The 26302-nt window shown below is 37.7% G+C and overlaps 4 protein-coding genes and 1 long non-coding RNA gene across 8 annotated transcripts in view; 2 read left to right on the top strand and 3 right to left on the bottom strand.

The window, feature by feature from the left end:
- Nucleotides 1-26302, bottom strand: part of LOC125245430 — a 1350402-nt gene that overhangs the window by 1134142 nt on the left and 189958 nt on the right.
- LOC125245745 (protein ALP1-like) lies at nt 690-9087 on the bottom strand. 2 transcript variants are annotated; one of them, XR_007179608.1, is made up of 4 exons: nt 8032-8231; nt 2041-2101; nt 1618-1730; nt 690-1144 (listed from the first exon to the last, which is right to left on the bottom strand). XR_007179608.1 is itself a non-coding variant. In XM_048156466.1 (2 exons), the coding sequence occupies exons 1-2, from the start codon at nt 8103-8105 to the stop codon at nt 5190-5192; spliced, it is 996 nt and encodes a 331-aa protein (XP_048012423.1). In that variant the 5' UTR covers nt 8106-9087; the 3' UTR covers nt 4977-5189. The 2 variants fall into 2 exon arrangements, 1 of the variants encoding a protein (XP_048012423.1); XM_048156466.1 differs by lacking the exons at nt 690-1144; nt 1618-1730; nt 2041-2101 and adding an exon at nt 4977-6111 and having other exon boundaries at nt 8032-9087.
- Nucleotides 2846-3692, top strand: LOC125245922 (transcription factor Adf-1-like). Its single transcript, XM_048156755.1, has 2 exons — nt 2846-2981; nt 3251-3692. Exons 1-2 carry the CDS (start codon nt 2849-2851, stop codon nt 3385-3387), a joined length of 270 nt encoding a protein of 89 aa, XP_048012712.1. The 5' UTR covers nt 2846-2848; the 3' UTR covers nt 3388-3692.
- On the top strand, nt 11570-25801 carry LOC125245576 (probable myosin light chain kinase DDB_G0271550). 3 transcript variants are annotated; one of them, XM_048156247.1, is made up of 11 exons: nt 11570-11848; nt 13200-13260; nt 14385-14469; nt 17482-17606; nt 17717-17807; nt 17959-18065; nt 18483-18566; nt 18646-18713; nt 18816-18899; nt 20124-20178; nt 22915-25801. In XM_048156247.1, the coding sequence occupies exons 3-11, from the start codon at nt 14385-14387 to the stop codon at nt 23998-24000; spliced, it is 1785 nt and encodes a 594-aa protein (XP_048012204.1). In that variant the 5' UTR covers nt 11570-11848; nt 13200-13260; the 3' UTR covers nt 24001-25801. The 3 variants fall into 3 exon arrangements, with proteins under 3 accessions (XP_048012204.1, XP_048012195.1, XP_048012210.1); XM_048156238.1 differs by lacking the exon at nt 13200-13260; XM_048156253.1 differs by lacking the exon at nt 13200-13260 and having other exon boundaries at nt 14369-14469.
- LOC125246087 lies at nt 20200-22916 on the bottom strand. The gene is made up of 2 exons (XR_007179720.1): nt 21241-22916; nt 20200-21097 (listed from the first exon to the last, which is right to left on the bottom strand). It is a non-coding gene; the product is annotated as an uncharacterized LOC125246087 (long non-coding RNA).

The raw sequence follows: 26302 nt of genomic DNA, 5'->3' as shown, positions 1-26302 counted from the left end.
CGCAATATTTGTATGTCTAAATTACCATTATACGCAACAATTTGACCCATCACGTCACCACCACTGCGACAGTGCGACTTTTGTTGATGCTTCTCGTAGCCTAGCCAAAAAGATGTGGGCCAATAATGGCCCAGAACCGGCAAGCCAGAAGAAATAACTCGGCCCAGATGCGGTTGCCGGACTCTTGTGAAACACGGGAATGAATGACGCGCCAGAATCGGCCCGAGTACACTGGCCCGAGTCCGGGTGCCGAAACTGAGCCGACACTGCCGGCATAGGGCCACAATCACGCCAGCATAAATTGTACAATTAGCCGATCCCGGCGCGAGTCCGGGTGCCGAAACTGAGCCGACACTGCCGGCATAGGGCCACAATCATGCCAGCATAAATTGTACAATTAGCCAGTCCTGGTGCGAGTCTGGGTTCCAAAGGGAAATGTATATGAAATACATAACTACATCTATTGAATTAATAAGAAATACAAAAAAAAAAAAAAAAACATTTTACCAAAGCAATATTAGCTTGTTTGTTAAATTAAGTAGACCTATATGTATGTATAAGTATTAAGACAAGTACTTCATGTAATTGACTGGTTATCAAAAACTACTAAAATATATTTTTAAAGACTTAAAGAAATTTTATATATATATATATATATATATATATATATATATTCATTTCCAGAAGTTGAACTGCAGAATGGAGGCTTTAAGTGTCACACTTTTGTACTGTAGGTGTAGTGCTTTACAGTGATTGGCTCTAAACTATTTGTGACAGTCACAAATCCTCTTTACACTTTAACTCATATTTTAGATGAGCTCAGACAAACGTGTATGTTACACCCCATGTACACCTGTAACTTCATGTGAAACCCATGTAAAATCATTGAGCAATATACCACAGAAAACAGTACCATGTTCTTCCGCAGGGCCTATAGCCATGTTTCCCAAAATGAAAACAATTAACTAATTCAAATTGAGCTTTTATTTCATTCCAAATGTGCACTGAAAATTGAGTGTTTAAAACATACAAAAGCAAATATTAAAATTACACATGAAGAAAAAAAAAACTCAGATGTATAGGGTGTGTGTTTGTGTTCAAGTGCATGTGTTGTCTCAGTCCTCTGTCTTCTTCAGCAGGCTTCCTGTTTTGGAAAAACAAAATCAAAGATTAGGGCAGTACAAACACAAGTCTATTCTTTTTATTTATTTTCTTTCAGGATTTTAGGATTGGATCTGTTATTTTCACATGATGACTGGTCTATGTATATTGGCAGTACTCAAAAATATAAACAAGCAGATACTGTGCAGATCCGCAGCATGCCCTCTAGAAGCCATCCAAAACTGAGTTCTAAGGATTACACAATCATTGGTATCTTTGTTGGTCAGTTGGGGTTTTAATGGTATGCCCGCCAAGGTTCCTTGGCATGTAACAACGTAAAAACTTATACAAGGACTTTAAAGTTCACTTTGGATAAAAACTTTAAAACTGATTTAGTGTCATCGATATCTTAGCATTACAGCTATACTGATGCATATAAACAAATAATCACATTAGAGGGTTGCAAAATTTGGTAGAGTTACTGTGGACTACTTATAAGCACACAAGGCAACTTACACTCATTGGTGGGCACATACTGCAGACTGTTGTTGACAGGTGTCGGCACTGACAGATGCTCAGGGGCTCCAGTGCATCATCAAGCCCCCCGTTTTAGCTCTGCCCAAAAAATCCTGAAAAAAATATAAAATGCTCTAACTTCACAATTCAGTACTACATAGTTCACAGTCTTTGTAATGTGTTTCAGCAATACATTTGTAACATTTATAATGTGTTTAGAAACAATTCTCAGAATTGACTTTACAGGGACTTTAAGGCTTTTTAAGACCTGAATTTTAAAATTGTAATTTCACAATATTAATTTTTACTGTATTTTAATTTAAATAAATGCAGCAGTGGTGGGCATAAAAACTTTCTTTCAAATACATTACAAATCTGACCCTAAACTTTTGAATGGTAGTGTATGTTTGAGGTATCACTTACCAGTCACATGGTTCACAATGTCTAAAGATGTCCAACTGCACTGTCATCAGCATGGAAAAATCTGGGAACATAAACAATTTGTCACAGAGCCAACAATATTTAGTAAACAATGGCATGCACATTATAAACTATAGCAGAGTTGAAATGCAGAAAAGAAAAATAATAATATACAGAATATACACACAAAGAAATCTTAAGATAACAGAATTTACATTTTTAGGTTTAATGTTACTTATTCAGTAATGCTCATACAATGTCACTTATGTTTGGACGTCAAAGCCATTTTACCATGAAAGATCAAACAAGTTTGAGATAGTTTCGTGTTTGGAAATGTTTACCATGACATATCAAAACGTGTTTGAGTAGTTTCAGCCCATTTACACTCTCCATGTTCGTGACGTCACAGGTTAACGGTAAAGTGCATACTTTTAGGTTAAATTAATTAGCTTACCAGCAAAACCTTTACAAATCTATCAAAATCTCTCATATACACATAAGATATATGATTAAAAGCCCAAACTTACATAAACGAGTTCACGTCTATAGTTAACCTCTTATAGTTAAGGTTAGCCTAAAGGTCCTTTCACACTGGATGCGATTTTGACGCGCGAATTATTCGCGCGATGGTTTTATTTTTTGATCAGCTGCTTGTGTAATGAGTGCTTCCACACCGAACGCGAATGTGCTGCTGCGAAAAAACGACGTTTATTTTTTTTCGCTTCGATGTCGATTTTTTTCCACTTTCGAGGCGACAGAAAAGGCTTCAACCAATCAAATACAAGAAAACAAAGGTGACGTCACAGCAACAATGGCGGATCATCTGATTGCTTGTGTGTCAACGCATCCCGTTTTGTTTGACAAAACTAACAAAAACTACAAAGACAACGACATGAAAGACAATGTGTGGCGTAGCATTGCCAACCAACTCGGCTATCACGACTGTAAGTATGTTGTTTGATAGTTATTTGTCATTGTATAGTCCTGTGCTGTAGTAGGCTAGCAGGCTAGACTACATTTGGGATATAAAGCTAACACTATTATCGTCAGAGATAGAGACAGAGATCGTGTTTACTTTGAACATTTAGTGAGACTATTTAGGCCTGCTAATACTATACATTCTTTGTGTGATAGCTTTATTTTCTAGTCAAATGATTTTGACTTGTTAACTTTGTTATGTGTCTAATTGACATTACAAAACGCACTGTTTTAGTTGAGGACGCAAAAAAACTGTGGAAAAACCTCAGGGACACCTATGTGAGGAAAAGGAGAGAGGAAAAGGAAACTAAAAGTGGACAGGCTGGAAAACAGGAAGAGGTGGAAGTATATGGAGTGCATGAGCTTCCTTGAGGCTTCTACTTCTTTCAGAAGGTAGCTGTAGCCTGTTCAGTTATTCAGATTTATAAGCTTGTTCTTTTTTCAAGTTCTTTCAAATACAGCAATGAAGTTGAAAAATAATGCAGAGTTTGTACAATGAGGTGGCACAGGAAAGTTTACAGAATGCTTTTGAACAGGGTCTGTAGCAATCTTGAGGAGGAGCAGCAGGTGGTAGATGATGCAGGTCAGGGCACATCTGAGAGCGAGGGAGAGCCTTCCTGTCCACCTCCTCAGAAAAGAAAATCTAAGGATTTTTTTGAGGATTATTTAGCGAGGAAAGAGGCCAGGGAGGAGCAGAAAGTCAAGGAGCGAGAGGAGAAAGATGATACCTATCATTTTTTAATGAGCCTGGCCCCAGCCATGAGAAGGCTGCCTCCAGAGCGACAGTCCTGGCTAAAAATTAAAATGCAGGAGATTGTTCATGAGGTGGAGTTTAGCCTTCCGTCTACGTCAGCGTACACTGTCCTATAAGGTTTTTTTTTTTTTTTTTAATATTGTGTTGTCAGTTATTCTTATTTTGTGTCCTCATAAAAGTTCTGTCTGTTCTTGTTAAGTTATACATTTCAACAAATAAATAATAATCAAGACATTGGTGTTTTTTCACTGGCTTTAAAGGTCTTAAATGATTCAGTATACAAATATAAGATTTACTTTCATGAAATACATGTACATTTAACAGGCAAACTCAGATGATTTACTTTGAACAATAAAAAGTAATCATGTTATGTTTACGTTTTTTTCAGGGCCACCTGCGCCACCAGGAATTTTGGAACATCTCAGTTGGACTAAATAATTATGCAACCCCGTAGAAAGTTATAGGCCTATATTAGGGCTGCACGATTAATCGCATGCGATTGTCATGCGTGTCTCGTCAGAAAAGCCGGTTCTGTGATTAGCGGTAAATGCCCATCACCTGCTTTCAAATGGAGCGGCACTTAATATACAGAGCCGTAGTTTGCGGACAAGCTACGCAATATCGCGTTCATAATCGCAGATGAATCACATGTGGTTATGAATGCGATATTGCGTAGCTTGTCCGCAAACTACGGCTCTGTATATTAAGTGCCGCTCCATTTGAAAGCAGGTGATGGGCATTTACCGCTAATCACAGAACCGGCTTTTCTGACGAGACACGCATGCGATTAAATCGTGCAGCCCTAGCCTATATGAACTACAATGGAAAATATATAACATAAAATAACTTTTGATCTTTTATATACTTTAAAAGGGATTCAATTAAAGGGATAGTTCACCCAAAAATGAAAATGTGATGTTTATCTGCTTACCCCCAGCGCATCCAAGATGTAGGTGACTTTGTTTCTTCAGTAGAACACAAATGATGATTTTTAACTCCAACTCTACTAGCATCAGCTATCAGAGTAAAAAAAACAACAACAAAAAAAAACATGCACAGACAAATCCATATTAAACCCTGTGGCTCGTGATGGCACATTGACGTCTTAAGACACGAAACTGCAAGAGTTGGAGTTAAAAATCATCATTTGTGTTACACTTTAAAAACAAAGTCACCTACATCTTGGATGCCCGGGGGGTAAGCAGATAAACATCACATTTTCATTTTTGGGTGAACTATCCCTTTAAGAACTGGGGTTTTCAATAGAAAAAGAAAACTTGTATAAAATGGATTCACAATGATAAGCGTGCTGTTGTGTGCTTTGTTAAATGCAGCTTTGGAGGCACATACAGTGTGCTTATCATTGTGAATCCATTTAATGCAACAGTTTTCCTGTGTTCAAAAATAAATCAGAGCCATGTCATTGAGGGAGACCTCGGTTCACATGAGAAACCTGCCATGGAACTTGGCCCGCAGGTGAGTTAAAATAACGTCTGAATGTGTCCCGCACCCTCAGTGCCTCAGCTGATGCCCTGTTCCCTCGAAGACCTCTGATGTCAACCAGCTCACTGCCCTCTGCGCCATCAGAACTGTCCGGCTCTGCACCGTGGTTCCCATTGGCCCTTCGCAGAAAGTTGTGCAGGATGCAAGTTGCCTTCACAATGCTGTCAGCTGTCTCTGGAGCCACTTGCAGACAGCGCTGGTAGACTCTCCAGCACTGGCTGAGAATGCCAAAAACATTCTCAACTACACGTCGAGCCCGGGAGAGCCGGTAGTTGAACACACGCTGGTCATCTGGCAGACGTCTTCCAGGGTAGGGACGGAGGAGAAAAGTTTTCAGAGGGAATGCCTCATCTGCAACAATAACAAACGGTAACGCCCCCAGCTCTGGTGCAGATGGCAGATGAGAAGGCTCTGGAACGTTTAAAGTCCCAGTATTTAGGGCATGTCCCAATAAAGAATTGGAAAATATTCCACCATCGCTATTGCTGCCTGATGCCCCTACATCCACCACTAGGAAGCGGTAGTCAGCATCAACCAAGGCAAGCAGAACCACAGAAAAGGTGCCCTTATAATTGAAAAACTGGGAGCCAGAATTAGCTGGTGCCTGAATCGCAATGTGCTTCCCATCCAAAGCACCGATACAATTGGGGAAGTTCCATTTTTCAGAAAATCTCAGGGCAGTTGTCTTCCAGAGCTCCTCATTGGGGACTTGCATGTAGGTGTCTTTTAAGGTCTCCCAGAGGACATCACAGGTTTGCTTCACAATGTTGGACACCGTGGAAATTCCAAGGCGGAAACTGGCGGCTATGGTGGTGAAAGAATCCCCAGTGCTAAGGAATCTGAGGAAAATAAATGAGGAGAATTGATTAGTAGATAGTATAAATAAACCATATTTTATCAATAGTAAAAAATAGTTGTTCAGACATGTGATTAACAATAAAAGGTAAAACTGTTCCTGGGTCTCCTGTGATGATTTGATTCAGTTATATCCTGTCATTGTGTGTTATTTGTGTAACCTTCGCTACCTTGTTTAGAAAACTAAAGTACCTTGTAAATGTTTATTTAACCCTTATAGGGTCTTTGGGGTCTTTTTAGACCCCAAACGACATTTGCTAAAATAAAAAAAAATGTTCTCATTGTCCAAATGACATGAAACTTTGTACAGTTGTTAACACTTTTTTTTTTAGATCTACAAAAAAAAAATTGAAGTGATATTTTGTTTTTATGTTGGTGTAAAAAAAAAAGAAAAAAAAGTCACACTCAGGGTCTTTGGGGTCTCCAGAGACCCCAGGTAACAAAATGTAATTTTGTAACAAAATAATTGTAACAGCTTTTTATGTAAAATTTCACTTTATAAAAGACCCACATTTCTAACTTTCATTCATGGAGATAACATGGATAATTTGACATGGTTTAGTGTGAGATTTTTGCCCATCTTTTGGAAAATGCAGTTATAAAAGTAAAAAAAAATCACTTTTACCAGTAGATGCTGCAGAGCTCCACTATATACTATGTGCTATTTGACTGACTGAAAGACATCTTTTGTAAAGTTTTTTTCTTGGATTCATATCTAAATGTTATGAAATCACAATTATAACAATAAAAAATACTTTAGCATTTTTTGTACTGAAAAAAATAAGTTTTTCAAAAATGTTTATTTTTTTTGAGGATGAATTTTGTCCAATTTCTCAATGTAAAAATATTGAAAAACTGATTTTTTTTCATTGCAAAAAATACTAAACTTTGACAAAAAGTATACTTTATTGTTATAATTGTGATTTCATAACATTTAGATATGAATCCAAGAAAAAAAAACTTTAGAAAAGATGTCTTTCAGTCAGTCAAATAGGACATAGTATGTAGTGGAGCTCTTTTTAGGTATCGCATTTCTCACGAGATTACGGCATGCAAATCGCTGTAGGCTATAGACAAGGATAACATAACCTTTTGAGGTAAAACTTTTTTTTAACCTGTGTCAGTGACTATGGAAAGTGAATGTGTTGCCGTCAGTACGACTGTGGCACCTAAATGTTTACATTGTGACTGGAAATCGTAATATCAACACTTGAACATGACAATCAGTGACTTGATATTAAGAGGACAGCTCACCTTAAGCAGACTGCCAAACGCTGCTCCGGATCGATTGGTTCCCTGAAGTTTGTGGTTTGTCTCGTCAGATGCGGTGCCACTGTCTGGAGGAGCTCCTCAAATTGTCCCACGGACATTCGAAAGTATGTACGGAACCGGCCATGATAAAGTTTTAGCTCCTGTACCAGATTAGCGTACTCCCCCTCAGACTCTCTATTCATTAAGACTGGGTGAACCCAAAACCTTCTTTTCGGTCTTTGAAAAAAATAAATGAAAAGCTCGTCTTCACTGGATGATGAAGTGTCCATGTTGTTTGTCCTGAGCAGTTTAGAAATATTTTGTTGAAATATGAGGTAAAACTTTTCATTCAGCTGTTGCCGCGAATGTTTTGGAATCTTTCAAAGCACAAACGTCGCAAATTCGCGTCGCGGCTGATGTGAATGGTTTTGACGCGAACTATTCGCATGCGAACTATTCGCTTTTTCGTTTCGCTTTTCCGTTACGCGTCCGGTGTGAAAGGGCCTTAACGGTTGAGATGCTAACGAACTTTTTCGAAGACACTAAACCATTTATATGAAGTAAATATTCAACGGAAGCCAGTCATTTACATTAAAGAAAGTGTCAGGAATATTTTTATGGACTATTTGTGTAATTATAGGGACTAAACTTACCTGAAAGTAGTGAAAACAACAGTGAGAGTTGGGGTTCGCTGCTTGTCAGTTGAAAGGTGCCGCACCGTTTCCATGGCAACTTTCTCCGCTCCAGTTCAAATGCGACTCGAATGATCACGCGCACGCACATTAAAACACGTAAAAGTCACGCAGCATTTACATGTAGATTTGAAACATTATGTTACATGATACTGATTATGGAGTGAATTAACTGATAATTTTGGGTGCCATCCCTACAAAACATTGTTAAATGGGACAGTTACTGATTGTATGATTTTATGAATTAAATAATTACCAAATTCAGTTAATTTTAATAGATTAAACAAAGCAAAAAAGAGAATGTGGCAAAATGTTAGGTCTAAAAACTATATATTGACTTTGGTGATTTCTTCATTCTTTTTTGTTTGTATGTTTTGATTGTTTAATCCATTTAAAATTAATTTTAATCCATTACTGAATTTGGTAATTATTTAATTATATAAAATTAAAATACTAATGCAATAAAATAACAAACATTAACAGGGAGAGGCCAGAGCATAATATATTTTTTAAAACAATAAGTTTGTCCCTGATCTAACCACTCTCAATATACAACCTAACCTTCTCCAGGTCTGTAATGGCAATATGGTACGCAAAATGAGGCCAGCATTTATGGCCCATAATTGGCCTGAATGTGCCTAATGTGCCATTTGTCAACCACAATCGGGCCAGATCCACACAACCAAAGCCTGGCCAAATCTGGCAACCATTACTGGGCCAGAGCTGGCTCACTTCTGGCATGCCGGTGCCAGTACACAGCCGAGTGAGCCGACACTCAGCCGCAATTGGCCCGATTCCGCTGGCTACCTGACAGCTGTTGATCAGTGACGTAGCCTACGTGACTGACAGCTCGCCTACAGTATAAACAATAAAATGGTAAACGTTTTTTAGTTAGCCTATTGAATCCTCTTTTTAAAAATATATGTTTTTTTGTTTTGATATTATCGTTAAATCACTGAGCAAACTCGGAGCACTTCAGCGGCGGTGACTCTCTCCTCGCATGACATCCTGAACGTTCTATAGATGGGTTTCATGTGACGTCACTGTATTCTATCGCCGCCATATTTGGGACCGGTCACAGCTGCGCGCCCTGTTAAAGTCTATGGTGACAGCAGCTACAACTACCAGAGGAAGGCCAAAGAAACGCTCTCAGAAGGTTCACAACAAGTTTACAATATATCTGGGATATCTGGTGCTGTTAGCCGTTTCAACAGACGTCAGAACTACAAATTTATTTGATCCCAAAGGAGTTAGATCGGCAGAATTATTGGCTTCATTCAGAAGGGACCACACCACTGGCAGCCAAACAGCAATGCACAACATTAATAACTGCTGTGCTGGGACTGTAATTTACATAACATTATAACGAAAACACGACTGTAAAAAATGTTGTGAATTCTCTGTGTTGTTGTTTCAGCGTGTTGTTGTGGTAAGAGCGCGTCGACTGAGTTAAACATTGATTACATAACTTGTTCAAACTTCACTTGTGCATTCGCGTCATTTTGTGCAGGTAAAACTTGTAATAATTTTATTAAGTAGCTATATCTGATTATTCTCATAAAGGATGTGTTTCGTTGAGGTAAATAACCCACAGAGCTGATGATCATCTATAGCTTCAGCGCGAGCACTCAAAAAGTAAGACAACATTAATATGATTGGGACTGTCTTCTTCTTATACATGATATTATAATCGTATATAGGCTACTTGTAAAATAACGTTGTGAATTATTTGGGCTTATTTGCTGTGTTTCGGTGTTTCAATGACGTTACTTCAAGTTCATCTGTACGTGATTTTGTGCAAATAGTTGTAATATTATTTTTATTTTGTATTAATATCTGGATTATTTTATATAGGATGTGTTCCGTTGAGTTAATTAACTTTCAGTTTATGGTTTTTTTTTATTCTCTTCAGCTTCAGCGTGCGCAGCTCAAACAGCAATGATTAAGTCATTAAAATGTTTTACGTTACACAGTAATATTAAAACTTTAATATTTCTTTTAGAAAATTAATGCATTATTTTTAATACCTAGCTCTTATATTGTTCTATATTATTTTCATCAACACATAGTTTGATTAATAATAAGGATCATGATTTTTTTCTCAAATCATCTCATTTTGATAACAGTATTATTATTTGAGCTACACGCGCTGAATGAACACCGGTAAACTGAAGCGCTTTGCTAAGGTTAATTTACTCAACGGACAATCCTATAAGGGTAATTCATATATATTTATACAAGATAGACGTAAAATTACAACTTATATTTGCACAAAATCATGCACGCATGTACTTGAACTAAGTAATGTAGTCAGCTGGTGTCGTGAATTTGTTCATCCTGTAACAACACGCCGAAACACAGCAACTAGAATTCACAATATTTTCAAATAAATCAAATAAATTTGTAGTTCTGACGACTGTTGAAACGGCTAACAGCACCACATATCCCAGATATATTGTAAACTTGTTGTGAACTTTCTGAGAGCATTTTGTTGGCCTTCCTCTGGTAGTTGTAGCTGCTGTCACCATAGACTTTAACAGGGCGCGCAGCTGTGACCGGTCCCAAATATGGCGGCGGGCATAGCGGAAGTGACGTCTTTGAAACCCATGTATAGCCTAACCGTTATATCGCACTTTGTAAAGAAACTGGGCTGGCGGATATCGCGTTTTGTGAAAAAATAGATTTTGTAGTAGGCTTAAAGAGTAGACTAAAAGGCACACACTGGCATCTGAAGCCCATGTGACACTCAAGAAAATACACACACACACACACACACACACAAACAAAACATTGATTCACTAGCTTTTCTTAATGGTATTACAGTAGTAGAATATAGCCTAAGGTGGATATATAGCGTTTTGCAAAAAAAAAAAAAAAAATGTTATGTTGTGTATGTTCTGGCCAAAACTAACTCAGAATCTTATTATTATTAATCAATCTTTGTATATACTATTCCATATATTTATGATGTATTGTTTTTTTTTAACCAATTTAAGATGTTTGACAATGTTAAGATAAATATGTTGCATTTTGGCATGGTTTTTGACTTATTTATGAACTATTTATGGACATAAAATTAAATAAAAAACATCCTGGATTTGAAGAATATTGTGTCCCTGGCCTTCACTGAGCTCAAGTAATAGTTTAATGTACAAAAAATTGTGAATGAACTTGACTGTTGATGTCTTAAATAATAATGTCAAATAACCAACATTTCTCAAAATGGATATATCTCGTTTTGCAACGAAACTCTTCATATATATATATATATATATATATATGCAACTGACTGCATTTCTTATAGTAAATGATGTCATTATTATCCTGTCATAATTAACTCTGCTCATTTATTGTGTGGTAAATTCTTGTTGTACTGCTGCAGTACCACAGGATTACCACAGGATATTTTTGTAAGGGAAAACTGCGCTCGAAAGGGCAGTTGATGGTCGTTATAACTCACTGTCAGAACCTGCTTTTATACAACGAATGTCAAAGAAGTTATGCCGGAGAAAACACCCTTAAAGCCCATTAACCATCAGATGCACCTGAACGAGCAACCTTGGCTGTTTCATGAGTTCATTAAGTCACGTGATTTTTTGCAAACGGGTGGGCAAGCAATACAATGCTAGAGGAGTGAAAGCTTTGTAGAGTGAGACAAAAGAAACAGGTTTTGCTGCCCAAATGTATAAACGACTTTAAGAAAAAAGTCCAAAGATGAGTAGCCATCCAGCGTACTTCAAATAGAGACATAGAGATAGCCTATAAGAGAAAGAAAAAGGTAAGTATTTTATGTTGCACACATGCTTTAACACTACAGTGGACAGCTTGGTCAGTGTTAAGTGCACTTCAGTTTTTATCATCGCGCTGTAAAGAAAACATTTCATCTGTTTTAGCGTGTTCAGGTTTTATTCATTATTTCTCAATAAAAACACACGAGGTTCGATCCGGACTGCAACAAGGCACGGGTATGTAATGCTATTAATGTACTAGTACATTAATACATAATGTTAGTTAACATTATGAATGTGTGTGTGTGTGCGTGTGTGTGTGTGTGTGTGTGTGTGTGTGTGTGTGTGTGTGTGTGTGTGTGTGTACAGTTTACAATCCCGATGTAGCCTAATCGTAATTTCAAAAATGTCCAAAACGAAATCCCCCAAAAAATAAATAAATAAATAACTTACTGTTTTAATTAGGGTTTATTTGGAAAACTTACCAAAGTCTATAGGTTAACTATTTGTCCAAGTGGTCAGTGCTTTATTTTTTTTATTAGTAGCTACGCGTGATTATGCGCTCTGGTACTTTATTTACCTTTGTGTTTTGGATTTTAAGATTTCATAATTGTATTAAAGCTGGGCAAACTTCATGTTAACTGGTTTGTTGTTAAAAGTCTCGATAACGACGAGTTCATTGTGTTGTAGCGTGGCTTTAAAACACCTGACATTTTACTGTTTCATGTTATAGGACTTCTTAATAGAGCAAAATAACAGATTTTAAACTATGCCAGTTTTATCTGTCAGCTCGAACAATTAATGTTGCTTAAGTGTGATTGATCTCTGTAACTGTCACTAAATATTCTCTGTGATCAGACTGAACAGCAAGGAGGAAAATTAATAAACTTTAATGATTAAAACATTACTTGTTTGGTGGTTCATCCATATTACAGAACCTGTTTCAGTCCCAGTCTCCCAGATATTATTGACACGATTCCATAGGGATATATGATTGGCCTTCTGCTGCTGATGCGTCATTTTACACCAATATAAATATGATACTCAGCCTTTGTGTGTGTGTGTGTGTGTGTGTGTGTGTGAAATAAAACAAATGTTGCCTACAATAAATTAAATGTATATAGAATCACATAAAAAGGATTGAAGGAACTTCAACAGATTAATGTAACATGTACACAACTTAAAAAAAAAAAAAAAAAAAAAAAAAAAAAATCACAATGTAAATAAATTGCCACAGAATACGAATATGTGAATAACTCAATTTTGACAAAAATGCCACAGTGACATAATTCAATGGTGATGAAATATGCAGTCAACTCATTTCTGAAGTGCTTAAACTTCCTTAACATACAGGCTTACCAACATTAAAATGACTGATCTTTTTGTTGTTCTTGTTTACAGAAATCAAGACCTAATGTTTCAGATCTAAATGTGACCCTGGACCACAAAACCAGTCATAAGGGTCAGTTTTTTTAAATTGAGATTTATACATCATCTGAAAGTTGAATAAATAAGCTTTCCATTGATAGGACAATATTTAGCTGAGATATTTGAAAATCTAGAATCTGAGGGTGCAAAAAATAAATAAATTAATAAATAAAAATAAAAATATTGAAAAACTCACCTTTAAAGTTGTCCAAATGAAGTCCTTAACAATGCATATCCACTCACAAAAATACATTTTTGATATATTTATTGTAGGAAATTTACAAAATATCTTCATGGAACATGATCTTTACTTAATATCCTAATGTTTTTTTGTCATAAAAGAAAAATGTATAATTTTGACCTATACTACGTATTGTTGGCTATTGCTACAAATATATGTGTAACTTATGACTGGTTTTGTGCTCCAGGGTCACAAATACTGTAGTAAAAAGCCTTTGCTTCATTTGCTTGTGTATCTGCAGCAGCTGATGTGTCAGAATGGGGATTTATTGTCAGTTATGCTTAAACACACAAGGGATTGGTTTTATAGCAGAAGTGGTCTAGATGTGAGGTCCAGAGTGGTTTTTTCCAGCCCTCTTCCTTGTTTCTGAAGGGTGGGAAAGGCAGTAGTGATGATTCTCTCAGCAGTCCAGATTGTTAGCTGTAGTCTTTTGAGGTCTGATTTGATATCTGATCCAAACCAGACAATAAGAGAAGTGCAGAGGACAGAAGCAGCTCCTGCGGCAGAAACCAACTGAAATGTGTAGAGTGTGCTGATGATGTGAAATCTGATGAGATCGGCTGTTAAGACACAGTTATCACATGAGATCTGGACTGCAGTGATGCCTTATACTGAAGACCACATGTTTCAGATTTGTGTGTTTATAATAGTTTTTCACTCCCTCATTTCTAATGGGTTAACCTGAATGCTACAACATTCCCTGACCTGTCTTAAGAACTTTCAAGATTTTCAGGACAAAAACACCTTTCAAGTTCTGTCTTTAGTGTTTGGCCATTCAATAACAAGATATGACAGAATTAAGATTCATAAGGAGATCTTACAGGATTCATAATGAACACTGAAAGGTCTCAATCAATAATATTTCAAATGTAAATATCATGGATACTTCATTAAGATGTAGTATTTTTCCTCTAAAGATGGCTCAGTATCACAGACTCTCAGACGGCAGTGCTGACAGCAGTATATCAGATCCCAGCCTGAACATTTCTCCTGGCGTGATCAGTGAGTATAAACTTCACACTCAATTTAAACAACATCAGTTTATGCTAGGAGCATAAAGCATCAAATCTCCCATAGAAACCACAATCTGATGGCAATGGTAGACCAGAGTCAGAGGAGGACTGAAAATGCCCCTTTTTTCATGTTTTAAGTATTAACAAATTTCTTATAACTTACATGTATGACTATACTTGTATGTTTATGCCACAGGACAAACTGAAGTGGAAGGTCAATCATCTAGATCAGATTTAGTCTGGATACACAAATAATTGGATCTGGAATTATCGTGAACGAATAGTTAATTGTCTCCTATCAGCCTAGTAAACTACACCCCATAATCACACAAAACAAACCCCACAAATAAATGAAATAAATGATTGAAAAATAATAGCAATAGTATTTTGTGTTGATTGCATTTAATATATTACACATGTTTGGACTGAGTTTTCATTGCATTCACACAGTTTTGACCAGCAGGTGTTTTGAGTGCTTCAAATAATAATAATAATTAAAGCTGCAAGCAGCATTTACCGGGGTTCAAGCATTTAACGCCTTTAAGCACATATGCCAAAAAAGATATTAAGTTTTATTTAGCAAGCATGTAACCACCTAAATCATGGAAGGAACTGACAAATTTCAGCCAAAACAGGCAAATTACCATTGAAAATATATGGATTTTAAAGCTTTTTAACAGTTATAGCGCCATGGTCCATCTTCATAAAAATTATGGTCCGATCTCATAGAAATTCATAAAAGTTGGCAGAGCATTTTTCGCTTTTTAATTTCGAGTCCTTTTTCATATGCTGTATGTGCTCCCCTGATTCCACGCGCACACCTATTTTGTGAAGTTGTTGTGAGGAAGAGGGCCACTTTTCATTTAGGCTTTATAGGCTTCTGGATATATTTAGCCACTCCTATTTTCTAAATGACCCAGTTATAGTGACCCAAAGGTTAAAGATCAACTTTTTTTTTTATAGTTTTTTAACTAGAGAGCCCAAAGAATTGTCCTAGACTGGTTTCGTTCGGATCGGGCGAAACATCTAGGACTAGTTTGCAAAAGTAGGTTTTTCACGTGTTTGCGAATAATTAATGAACTGTTTGACAGCATTGGTTCTTGAGGCAAAGTTGTTCAGAATGAGGAGATCTATCAAATTATATGCCTATTGTGTGGATTTGTGAAAAACCACGTGATTGCTGAGCCGTAAAACTCATTAGCGCCAACTAGTGGCCTATTTCTTTCAAAATTCTCACAGACCTCTAGGACCATGAGTCGATCATGCCCACCAAGTTTCGTTCTGATCGACCTCTGTTCAACTTCTCTAACAGGTGCTCAAACTTCACTGGCCGATGGCGGCCATGTTTTTTGAGATACACCAATGTCCTCATAGACTATCATGCCCCCATGGACCAAGACACTTCATGCCAAATTTCAAGTCAATTGGACTAACGCTTGCATAGTTACAGCTGTTTTCATGTTTTTTTTCAAGTTATAGCGCCACCTAGTGTTCAATCGATTTTTTTTATCGTGACCAAAGACTGAGCCCCTACACATGGGTACCGAGTTTGGTGCAAATATCTCGTTTCGTTCTTGAGTTATAGCCATTTAAGTGGCTCCGCCCTTATTGTTCATTTTGGCGCTCCTTAACGACCATGAATCAAAATTTCAACTTTTTTTTTGATAATCAGACTCCAGGGAACATTTCTGCACTGGTTTAGTTCTGATTGGGCGAAAAACCTAGGACGAGTTTGCAAAAGTAGGTTTTTCAAAAAACCCAAAATAGCCGAAAATTCATGAGCGAATCCGAGACATGCATCTTGTCCGCCTTGAGCCAAGGATTACATCAATATAACACACAAGTGACCGTTTTTTGACTGCTGTAGCGCCCCCGTCAGGCCGATCGGGGCGAGCCTTGGTGGCGTTGTAGGCGGTATGAGTACTACCAGCCCTCAAAGTTTTACGTTTCTACGACTTACGGTTTGGTCTGCCCGATTACTTTTAGGGGAGAATGCTGATCCTTGGAAAATTTAACAATTACAATAGGGTTTCAGCGCTACATGCTTGAACCCCTAATAATAATTTTGCAAAGCAATTGGTGCAGTTGTGTGATACCTCCATAAAAGAGAAAACATTTTCCAATCAATGTTTTCATGTTTTGATGATTATTTATTTGTTTATGTGTTTGGTAAACTATTTGACATTATCTGTGGGGCAGGGAATGTGATGGGGAAAGCAAGGACTCTTATTGTGAAAGGCCTCTGTGTAAGAGGAGAGGCGGCCATTTTAAAGGCTGTGGTGGCTCATGAGGCGGCATGCCTGGAAGACAGGCTAACAAAGGAGTGCCCCTGGGGTTTTTGAGGGTTTTTTTCCAGTGGATTATCTCCTTTTTCTCTTTTTGGGATCATTGTGGGACTGTTTTCCTTTTCCTCAGAGGTATTGCCTTAGGAGCCCAGAGAATCCCTGAGAAGCTAATGTGGGTGAGACCGTTGGGGTTTGTTTTTACTTTTTCTGCTGCATACAAGTTTCCTTTTTTGCTTGGATTATCCTGCTTTTTTGGGTTACTTTTTTGGACTGCCTTTTTGAACTGCTTTTTTGGACTGCTTTTTTGGACTGCCTTTTTGAACTGCTTTTTTGGACTGCTTTTTTGGGTTACTTTTTTGGACTGCTTTTTTGGGACTCTGATTGTTGGTGCTTTATGGGACTTTGTAGGCTCTGTTTAAGGCCCTTTTTGATTTAAGGACTCAATTCATGTTATCCTTGGAGTTATGAGGAGTGTATGTGTTTGGAAGGAATTTTGTTCATACATGCATTGCACAGTGAATGTCTTATGCTTTGTACATGTTTTATTAAATTGATAATGTTAAGATATACTGACCAACACTAACCTAATAGAACCCCGTGATAACAAGGAGACTTAAAGAAAGAAAAGTTTAACTTGTTACAGTTGATTCAAAGTTTGGAAAATCGTTGGTTCTCTTATCTCTAGTGATGGAAATTAATCTAAAACTTGATTATAGAGGTGCTAAAAGAACATGGATACACCATGAAGGAAGAACTTGGACGAGGAGCTTCAGGAATAGCATTTCTGGTGAAAGACACAGATGGAGATCTTTATGTGATCAAACAGATGAATTCCAGAGATGTAAGCATTTTCTGAATCTTACTGAAGTACTTAGCACAGAAGTGACATCTTTTTCTCTCCAATAAGAGTGTTGCTTAAATGGAAGGTTTTTTTCTCTTTCTTCCTTTTAGGGAGAGGAGCTGGATACTGTCAGAAAGGAAGTTGAGATCCTGAAAACTCTGAACTTTGGATATATTGTCACTTATGTGAATTCATTTGAAGGTTTTTTTCTTTTTACACTAAAGTTCCTTTGTTCCAAATAGCGACTGAACAATTAGCTTAACAAAAAACATCAGTATAGCTTTTGGAAAATGAAGCTATTTTAATACATTCAGAGTTAAATTATTCTCTGACTGGATGTTAATTTATTTAGATAAAGAAGCAGGACGCATTTATATTGTGATGGAGTATTGTGAAGGAGGTGACCTTTCACAAATCATGGAAACGCAGAAAGAAGAACGTTTTTTTGAAGAAAAACAGGTGAGTTTCTTATGCAGACATATACATTATTCTCTATCAACCCTCACATGAAACTTTACAACATTTTGGATTGAAAAACATGATTTAGTATGATATGACAAAAAATACAATCTTTGTGGCGACATTATACAACACACACACGTTTTATGGGGACATTTAGATGTAATGTTTTTTATACTTTACAAACTGTGTATTCTCTCCCATTATACTAACCCTCCCCCTAAACCTACCCACCACACAAAATGTTCTGCATTGTTAGATTCTCAAAAAAATATAATTATGCATGATTTATAGGCTTGTTTCCTCATGGAGACCAAAAAATGTCCCCGCAAGGTCAAAATATAGGGATAATAATGTAGGGAAAACCAGGACACACACAATCACTGACTCACACACTGGGTTTCTCCATGTGTGTAGATCCTCGACTGGCTGGTTCAGATTTGTCTGGCTCTGAAGTATCTCCATGAGAAGAAAATTATTCATAGAGATATTAAACCTCAGGTATGCACTGATAAAGCTCAATAAATCATATCACAATGTCAAATCTGTAAGACTCATGAGATTTCTGTTGTCATTGTAGAACGTCTTTCTGACTGAAGATGGTTACATCAATCTAGGAGATTTTGGATGCTCAACAGCATTGGAAAGGTAAACAAAAAGCAGTAATGGGAACAAAATGAAAAATTCTTGGCCAAAAGCAAAAGTCCTGGACTGTTATAGATTTGAGTTTACATTGTTTTTCCTTTGCAGAGCTGATGATTATGCTAATTCAGTTGTGGGTGCAAGGCTCTACGTCAGCCCAGAAGTTTATCAGAGGAAATATAACTCCAAGAGGTATGCTTTTGGATACCTGAATGTATATAAAATTTTAAAGGTGCCCTCGAATGAAAAATTGAATTTATCTTGGCATAGTCAAATAACAAGAGTTCAGTACATGGAAATGACATACAGTGAGTCTCAAACTCCATTGTTTCCTCCTTCTTATATAAATCTCATTTGTTTAAAAGACCTCCGAAGAACAGGCGAATCTCAACATAACACCGGCTATTACGTAACAATCGGGGTGTATGCCCCCAATATTTGCATATGCCAGCCCATGTTCCCAACATTATGAAAGGCATTAGACAAGGGCAGCCAGTAACGTCTGGATCTGTGCAGAGCTGAATCAACAGACTAGGTAAGCAAGCAAGAACAACAGCGAAAAATGGCAGATGGAGCAATAATAACTGACATGATCCATGATTACATGATATTTTTAGTGATATTTGCAAATTGTCTTTCTAAATGTTTCGTTAGCATGTTGCTAATGTACTGTTAAATGTGGTTAAAGTTACCATCGTTTCTTACTGTATTCACAGAGACAAGAGAGCCGTCGCTATTTTCATTTGTTAAACACTTTCAGTCTGTATAATGCATAAACACAACATCATTCTTTATAAATCTCTCCAACAGTGTAGCATTAGCCGTTAGCCACGGAGCACAGCCTCAAACTCATTCAGAATCAAATGTAAACAATATAACAGTATACAATACTCACATAATCCGATGCATGCATGCCACATGCATGACGAACACTTTGTAAAGATCCATTTGAGGGTTATATTAGCTGTGTGAACTTTGTTTATGCACTGTTCAAGGCAAGCCCGAGCTCCGTGGGCGTGGAGCAGGAGAATTAAAGGGCCAGTAGCCCTGAATCGGCTCATTTATAATGATGCCCCAAAATAGCCAGTTAAAAAAATGAATTAAAAAAAATCTATGGGGTATTTTGAGCTGAAACTTCACAGACACATTCAGGGGACACCTTAGACTTATATTACATGTTTTTTTAAAAAAGTTCTAGGGCATCTTTAATATGTTCAGCATTATAAAATGGTAATCAAAATGAGAATTTCCTTGATAAGGCTGATTATTTTAGTTGTCTAAAAATGTAACAGTTATGTACAATACACTTAAATGAAAAAATGAATCATGGAATCATATTTAAGTAGATATCAGATAACATTTTCTACAGTGTACACATAGTTCTTGATTTTCATTGTCATGCATTGTCTGTTTTAGTGATATATGGTCATTGGGATGGTTGCTCCATGATCTCTGCATGCTTAATGTGTGGGTGAGTATTTATTTATTTAAAAAAAAAAAAAAAAACTCCATATTACTTTCATGTTTTTAGTCCGATGATGATGAAATGCCAAAAGGGTCAAATGATAAAAGACTGATTAAATAACTCAAATCAGGAAATCCAAACAATGAGTAAACTCCACAAGTTGTGCACACATACAGGACCCTGAACAGATCAAACTGAGGAACTAAATACACAGAGTTCATGAACAGGACTAACAGGTGTGATGATCAAATCGTGTTCAGATTGTGGTGGGAACTTAGAAAAAAAGAGATGTGTGACTGAAGAGACAAAAACTCTGTGAAAATGACACTAAACTGTGACAGAATGCTCTCCGAGGAGAAGGCGTTGTGATGTAAAATGGCTGAGCAGGTTCTGGAGGTGGATGAAAGATTGGTGAAGGGTGGTGGTGGTGATGATGGTGGATGAGACCAGGGAGGAGAGAATGGGAAGAGTGGCCAGGTGGTACAACAGAGCACAGCCAGGATACAAGCCCATGACGGAGTCAACAGAGGGAGGAGCCATGATGGAGTCTTGGCTGATGACAACCAGAGGACGACAGACGGAGAAGCCATTGACAGTAGAGCCCTAGGCACAGACAAAGAGCAAATAGGACCAAGTGATACATGGTGTAGCTGCAGTGAAAAATGTCCAAGGTGGTAAAATGTGGAAGGCTCTTGAGTCTGTGGCGCAGGCAGGGTGATGGTTGACGAAGGTGAAGCCGCAGGGACAAGGGAGCCTGGTGGAGCCAAGTTGGAGGTGACAGGTTGACGGATGGAGTTATGGGACCAGCAGCCGGAGGAGGACTTACTTGGGCGAAGCTGGCAACCCATGGACCGGTGGCTCGGCATTAGTTGAGATGATGGGTTGAAGGGAATCAGTGAACATGAGGCTGAAGGACTGGCTGAATCTGGATGAGGAGGAAGGAGAGGGAGGCCGGTCAGGATTAGCAACAACAACACAATCTCAGTACAGGGTGATGAAACAGGCTTTATGCTGGGCAGGACCAGCAGTGATGATAGCACAGGAGAGGGGCAGGCTGGGGAGCATTACCTTAGTTTCCCAATCGAACAACCAGTCCTCATTGTCTAGATGCACAAAACTCCCACAGGAACAGATAGTTTCAGATCACATACTCTTCAGACTTATTGTGGGATTTCGGCTCTGGGGCAATGGCCAGCGCTGTTCTCCTCCCAGGCTCTGGATCATTCATCGCAGCAGATGAAAGCTCCCTGTCTGCGGTGGGCTCTGGCATCACATGCCTGGCTAGTCTCTAGGCAAGGCTGCATGGTGGGGATTGTGTGGCGGAGGATGGCCTGTTTCCATGTTCCCATCCTCATATCCATCTGAAGAACAAAATACACAGATAGCAATCTTTAGGACTAGTGCAATAATTGAATCATTGTCTATGACAATGACAGATTGTGGTGGGGACTTAATAAAAGAGACATGTGATTGAAGAGACACAAACTAAAAGTCCATGAAAATGAACTAAAGAGCCTAAAGCCGCCTTTCCACTGCACACGACATTCGCATCCAATTGTCGCATTTCGCCCCCTAGCGGCAGTCGCACGGAACTTTGAAATTGGTAGTGAAGCAACCGTTACCCTCGGCTTATTCTAATCCAGCAACCACCATGGTAAACTGAACGATTTTAATGAATGTAACGTTAATGCATTTATGAATATATCCATACAAAGCAAATGACCCTCAATACATCTGAAATAAAAACATAGTAGTAGATTTTATAGAGCTTCAACGTAAAAATGTATTTAATAATCATAAAATATCTTTTTTGTTTTACATAATTATTGATAACCACCATTTTAAAGAAATAGTGTTTATATAATAACGTTAAAGTGTTAAAATATTGGTAATTCTAACTTCGTGCTCATCGTTTTGACTAGAATACATCATATCCGGTCGGCCGGTCGCATACGGTCTAGCCGCAGAAGTTCAAATATTTCAACGCATCCGAAGCTCAAATCGGATCCGAAATTTCCGCATTCGCATATGATCGGAACTCCACGCAGCCCCCGTACTACTCTCCATTGGAAATGAATGACTTCCGGTCCAACGGCTGTCGTTTGTCGTGTGCAGTGGAAAGGCGGCTTAACTGTGACAATTATATCATACAAATGCAAAATACAAAAATATTACTTGATGGGTTTGTTTCATATACCTTTATAATCTATAAATGCAGAGCTCAGTGCTTTTTCATGGTACACAGCAAAACCCCCAGTGTTAAAGGGTTAGTTCACCCAAAAATAAAAATACTGTCATTAATTACTCACCCTCATGTCGTTCCACACCTGTAAAACCTTCGTTCATCTTCATAACACAAATTAAGATATTTTTGATGAAATCCGAGAGGTATATTCTCATCCATAGGTAGCAATTTAACCAACACCTTGAAAGTTTTGGTTAAATTGCTATGGACGAGTCAGATACCTCTCAGATTTCATCATAATATCTTAATTTGTGTTATGAAGATGAAAGAAAATCATTGATTATCTGGTTCAGGTGTGTTTAATTGGGGTTGGAGCTGAGCTCTGCTGGACAGTGGGCCTCCATGATCAGGATTGTAGATCAGGCGTAGGCAATATCGCTCCTTTTTTTTCATTTTAAACTGCTTGTAGTCATATCCAGCACTTTTATTTTCCCTTTTTTTTTCTTCAACCCCTATTGACACTAAGCAGATTCTTATTTTAATTTTTTCCTCCACAGGCCGATAACATGCAGCGCCACATACTTCATGCTGTCAGTATGACAGGAAACCCCCCTCCCATCTCAGAGAGATACTCAGAGGAACTTCGGGAATTAATCAGTCAAATGCTCAGTTGTGACCGTAAAGACAGACCTTCAGCTGAAGAGATTCTAGCTAAACCGTTCCTGACAGATGCAGTAGACAGAAACAGCAGAACTCCAGAGGCACTAATACAGAGTTTTGTTAAGTCTATCACTGCCTTTGATGAGGCCTACAACAAGCACTATAAAGACATTGAGGTTTTAGTTAGTGAGTGGGGAAGAATAACAGATTCGATGGAGTCTGCACATTACAGCGCCACAGCGGGGAGTCTGTCAGGTTCGGTGATCGGAGCAGCTGGAGGAATCACTGCATTAGTTGGTTTAATTTTGGCACCGTTCACTCTTGGGGCGTCTCTGATTGTTACTGGTGTTGGTGTTGGAGTAGGAGTTGCAGGTGGAGTAACAGGTGCTGCATCCACCATTACTAACACTGTACAGCAAAAATCATTCAGAGAGAGTCTTGAACAAATTCAGCAGAAGTATAAATCTGTAAGCGAACCAATTCTCACACCACTGAATACACTAAGAAGGGTACTGAGAAAAATCACAAAGTTCAGTGTTTTTTTCGGCAGCTCAGCTTTTGACAATGTGCAAATATCATGCAATTTAGACAGAAGGAATGTTTTGTGTGCCACACAACTCATGAATTTGGGTCTGTTGGCAAATGTTAGCAGAATTGCTACTCAGACTGCAAGAGTAGGGCGAGTTGTAGCAGAAGCAGTCTCAGGAGTGTTAAGTGGACTGTTAGTCATACTTGATGTTGCCTTCATAGTGATGGATTCTGTAGACATTCACCAGATGAGACAGGGAAAAGTAGATGATCCAGAAAAGGTCAAATCCAGTGTACTTAAATCCATTGCAGAGATGAGGAGAACACACAATGAGCTTTGCAATGTCCAGAAGGAAATACAAAAAACAAGAGAGGAACTAAAAGACTATATAGAATTGGCCAGGGGTAACAGTGGAATAGACAATGATTTAAATAGTTTAAACATATATACATAATTCCAGTCAAAGAATCAGGCAAATTTATATATGAGAATGAGTAAAGAGAAAAAATTAAGTTTTTGTAGAAATCAAACTAAATATTTAATATGTTGATCTGGAACAACCAGAATTCATGTGTATATAGTGATTTTTACAATGATTGTTTCAGTAAAATTATGCAACAAACTTTGTTTCAGCTGAACAGCTCTAGAAGAAAATAGTGTCATTGTTCAGCTTAAGTCAGTTGATTCAACTCTGTTGTAAAAATCATCTGTTATTAATTTAGTTTATTTCATCTATACAGCAGCTCTGAAGAAAGGTGATGTCATTGTCCAGCACATTTCAATTCTCATACAATAGTGTCAATGCAGGCGGATCAGTTATATTGTTGAATATTAAGTGTCCCAGACTAAGCAAACTGGATTAGACAGTGGCAATGAGCTCAAACTCCAACAGGTGACAAAATAGACACACACACACACACACACAACTATAAAAAAACTATACATCACTGACATATATACACTGTATACATCCATTATACACAAGTGTTTTCTATTAAATATGAGGTGTAGGTTTGATTATGAAATAATCAGTCTTGTTAGCAATAAATGAAGCTGTAATGCTGTTTGTGGAGTTGTTTAATCCTCCCCTGATGAGATCTAATGCTGTGGCTGAAGAAAGTTAAAGTTTATGTTTATCTTTTGTCTGTTCTTGTTTCTCTTCAGTGATTCATGTTAACAGCAGGTGTTCATCAATAATGCTCAATCATCACTTAATTACTCACTTAATTTCTGTATCTCATTAACTGCAAGTCTGCTTCAGGTGGTGGTATTTAACAATCTGTAGTGAGGACACAAACACGGACCAGTCATTTTAATTCTGAGGGTTTTGCTGGGTGGCTCTTTAATGGTCTTGGAGGGTCTGTTCTTGACCACACCTCTGGTCTTGATTGGTCATGGTCTTGGATGTCCGCATCTGCAGATTCAGCGTTGCTTGTTGGTTGAGTCTCTTAAGGTGGTTTGCAAAGTTTAAATCAAATCAAAAATATTATACAAGCCGTAAGTAGTTTGTAGTGACCTTCAAGTCCGACACACTAAATCCTGTCATTTTATGGAATAAAGCTTCAATAAATCGTGGAGCTGAAATTTGTATGATTATTAAAACACTGCGTCACATGGGTTTGGAATGCTGTAAGAGTCAAAAGTTTGACCATGTTCTAGTGTAAGTCTGGGGATAATAATAGATCATTTTCATAGATGAGTAAAATTACTGAAGGGAAGTATGAAAACATTCACAACATACAAACATTTACTCTCGTCTGATGTCTGAAATATGCTGTAACAAATTATAATGTTTTGTTGTGTTTTCCTCACACAATTAGGAATTACATTGTTTGATGAATAATGTAAATGATAGTAAAATCTGAGAACTACAATCTGAAATAGTTTGATCCCTGGATTAATATCCAGGGATCCAATCGTAAACAGTTGGCAAATATTGCTGTATTGGGACATTTGCCATTATACATTTATAACCATAATATCTTAGTCTAAACCTAAAGTATTTTAAAAAGAAATGACAGAGCAATAGATAGTGATAGATTCTTCATTTGTGATGTGGTGCCAGACTATAACACGCTCTAATTCTTTCCATATGTTTTTTCATCTGTTTTAGGGATTGAATTAAAATCAAATATTAACATTACTGCCAAAACTACTTATGAACTACTAGTCCATAAATATTTTGAAAATTATGGAAATATATGGTCCTGGGGCCGTATTCACAAAACATCTTAAAGGGATAGTTCACCCAAAAATGAAAATGTGATGTTTATCTGCTTACCCCCAGAGCATCCAAGATGTAGGTGACTTTGTTTCTTCAGTAGAACACAAATGATGATTTTTAACTCCAACCGCTGCCGTCTGTCAGTGGTATAATGCAAGTCAGCGGGAACTTGGACTATAAGAGTAAATAAAACACGACAGACAAATCCAAATTAAACCCTGCGGCTCGTGACGACACATTGATGTCCTAAGACACGAAACGATCGGTTTGTGCGAGAAACCAAACAGTATTTATATCATTTTTACCTCTAATACACCACTATGTCCAACTTCCTTCAGCATTCGCTTGGTGATGTCTGATCGCGCTCTGACAGTGGCAGTGATGTCTCGCGCTCATTGAAGTATATGCGCGAGACATCATTGTCGTTGTCAGAGCGCGATCAGACCTCACGAATCGAGTGATGAATGCAGTTGGACATTGTGGTGTTTTAGAGGTAAAAAATTATATAAATACTGTTCGGTTTCTCACACAA

The sequence above is a fragment of the Megalobrama amblycephala genome, linkage group LG1 (genome assembly GCF_018812025.1).
Source record: "Megalobrama amblycephala isolate DHTTF-2021 linkage group LG1, ASM1881202v1, whole genome shotgun sequence".
Lineage (NCBI taxonomy): Eukaryota > Metazoa > Chordata > Actinopteri > Cypriniformes > Xenocyprididae > Megalobrama > Megalobrama amblycephala.
Note: the sequence above shows the minus strand (reverse complement) of the source record. Positions and strands in the feature narration are given on the sequence as shown.

Excerpts from the sequence above, each read along its gene's own strand:
- LOC125245576 (XM_048156238.1), top strand. The coding sequence starts at position 14,385 with ATGGCTCAGTATCACAGACTCTCAGACGGCAGTGCTGACAGCAGTATA. Across the intron at positions 14,470-17,481 it reads CATTTCTCCTGGCGTGATCA|AGGTGCTAAAAGAACATGGA; the intron begins GTGAGTATAAAC and ends ACTTGATTATAG. Across the intron at positions 17,607-17,716 it reads AACAGATGAATTCCAGAGAT|GGAGAGGAGCTGGATACTGT; the intron begins GTAAGCATTTTC and ends TCTTCCTTTTAG.
- LOC125245745 (XM_048156466.1), bottom strand. The coding sequence starts at position 8,105 with ATGGAAACGGTGCGGCACCTTTCAACTGACAAGCAGCGAACCCCAACT. Across the intron at positions 6,112-8,031 it reads GTTGTTTTCACTACTTTCAG|ATTCCTTAGCACTGGGGATT; the intron begins GTAAGTTTAGTC and ends TATTTTCCTCAG.
- LOC125245922 (XM_048156755.1), top strand. The coding sequence starts at position 2,849 with ATGGCGGATCATCTGATTGCTTGTGTGTCAACGCATCCCGTTTTGTTT. Across the intron at positions 2,982-3,250 it reads CCAACTCGGCTATCACGACT|TTGAGGACGCAAAAAAACTG; the intron begins GTAAGTATGTTG and ends GCACTGTTTTAG.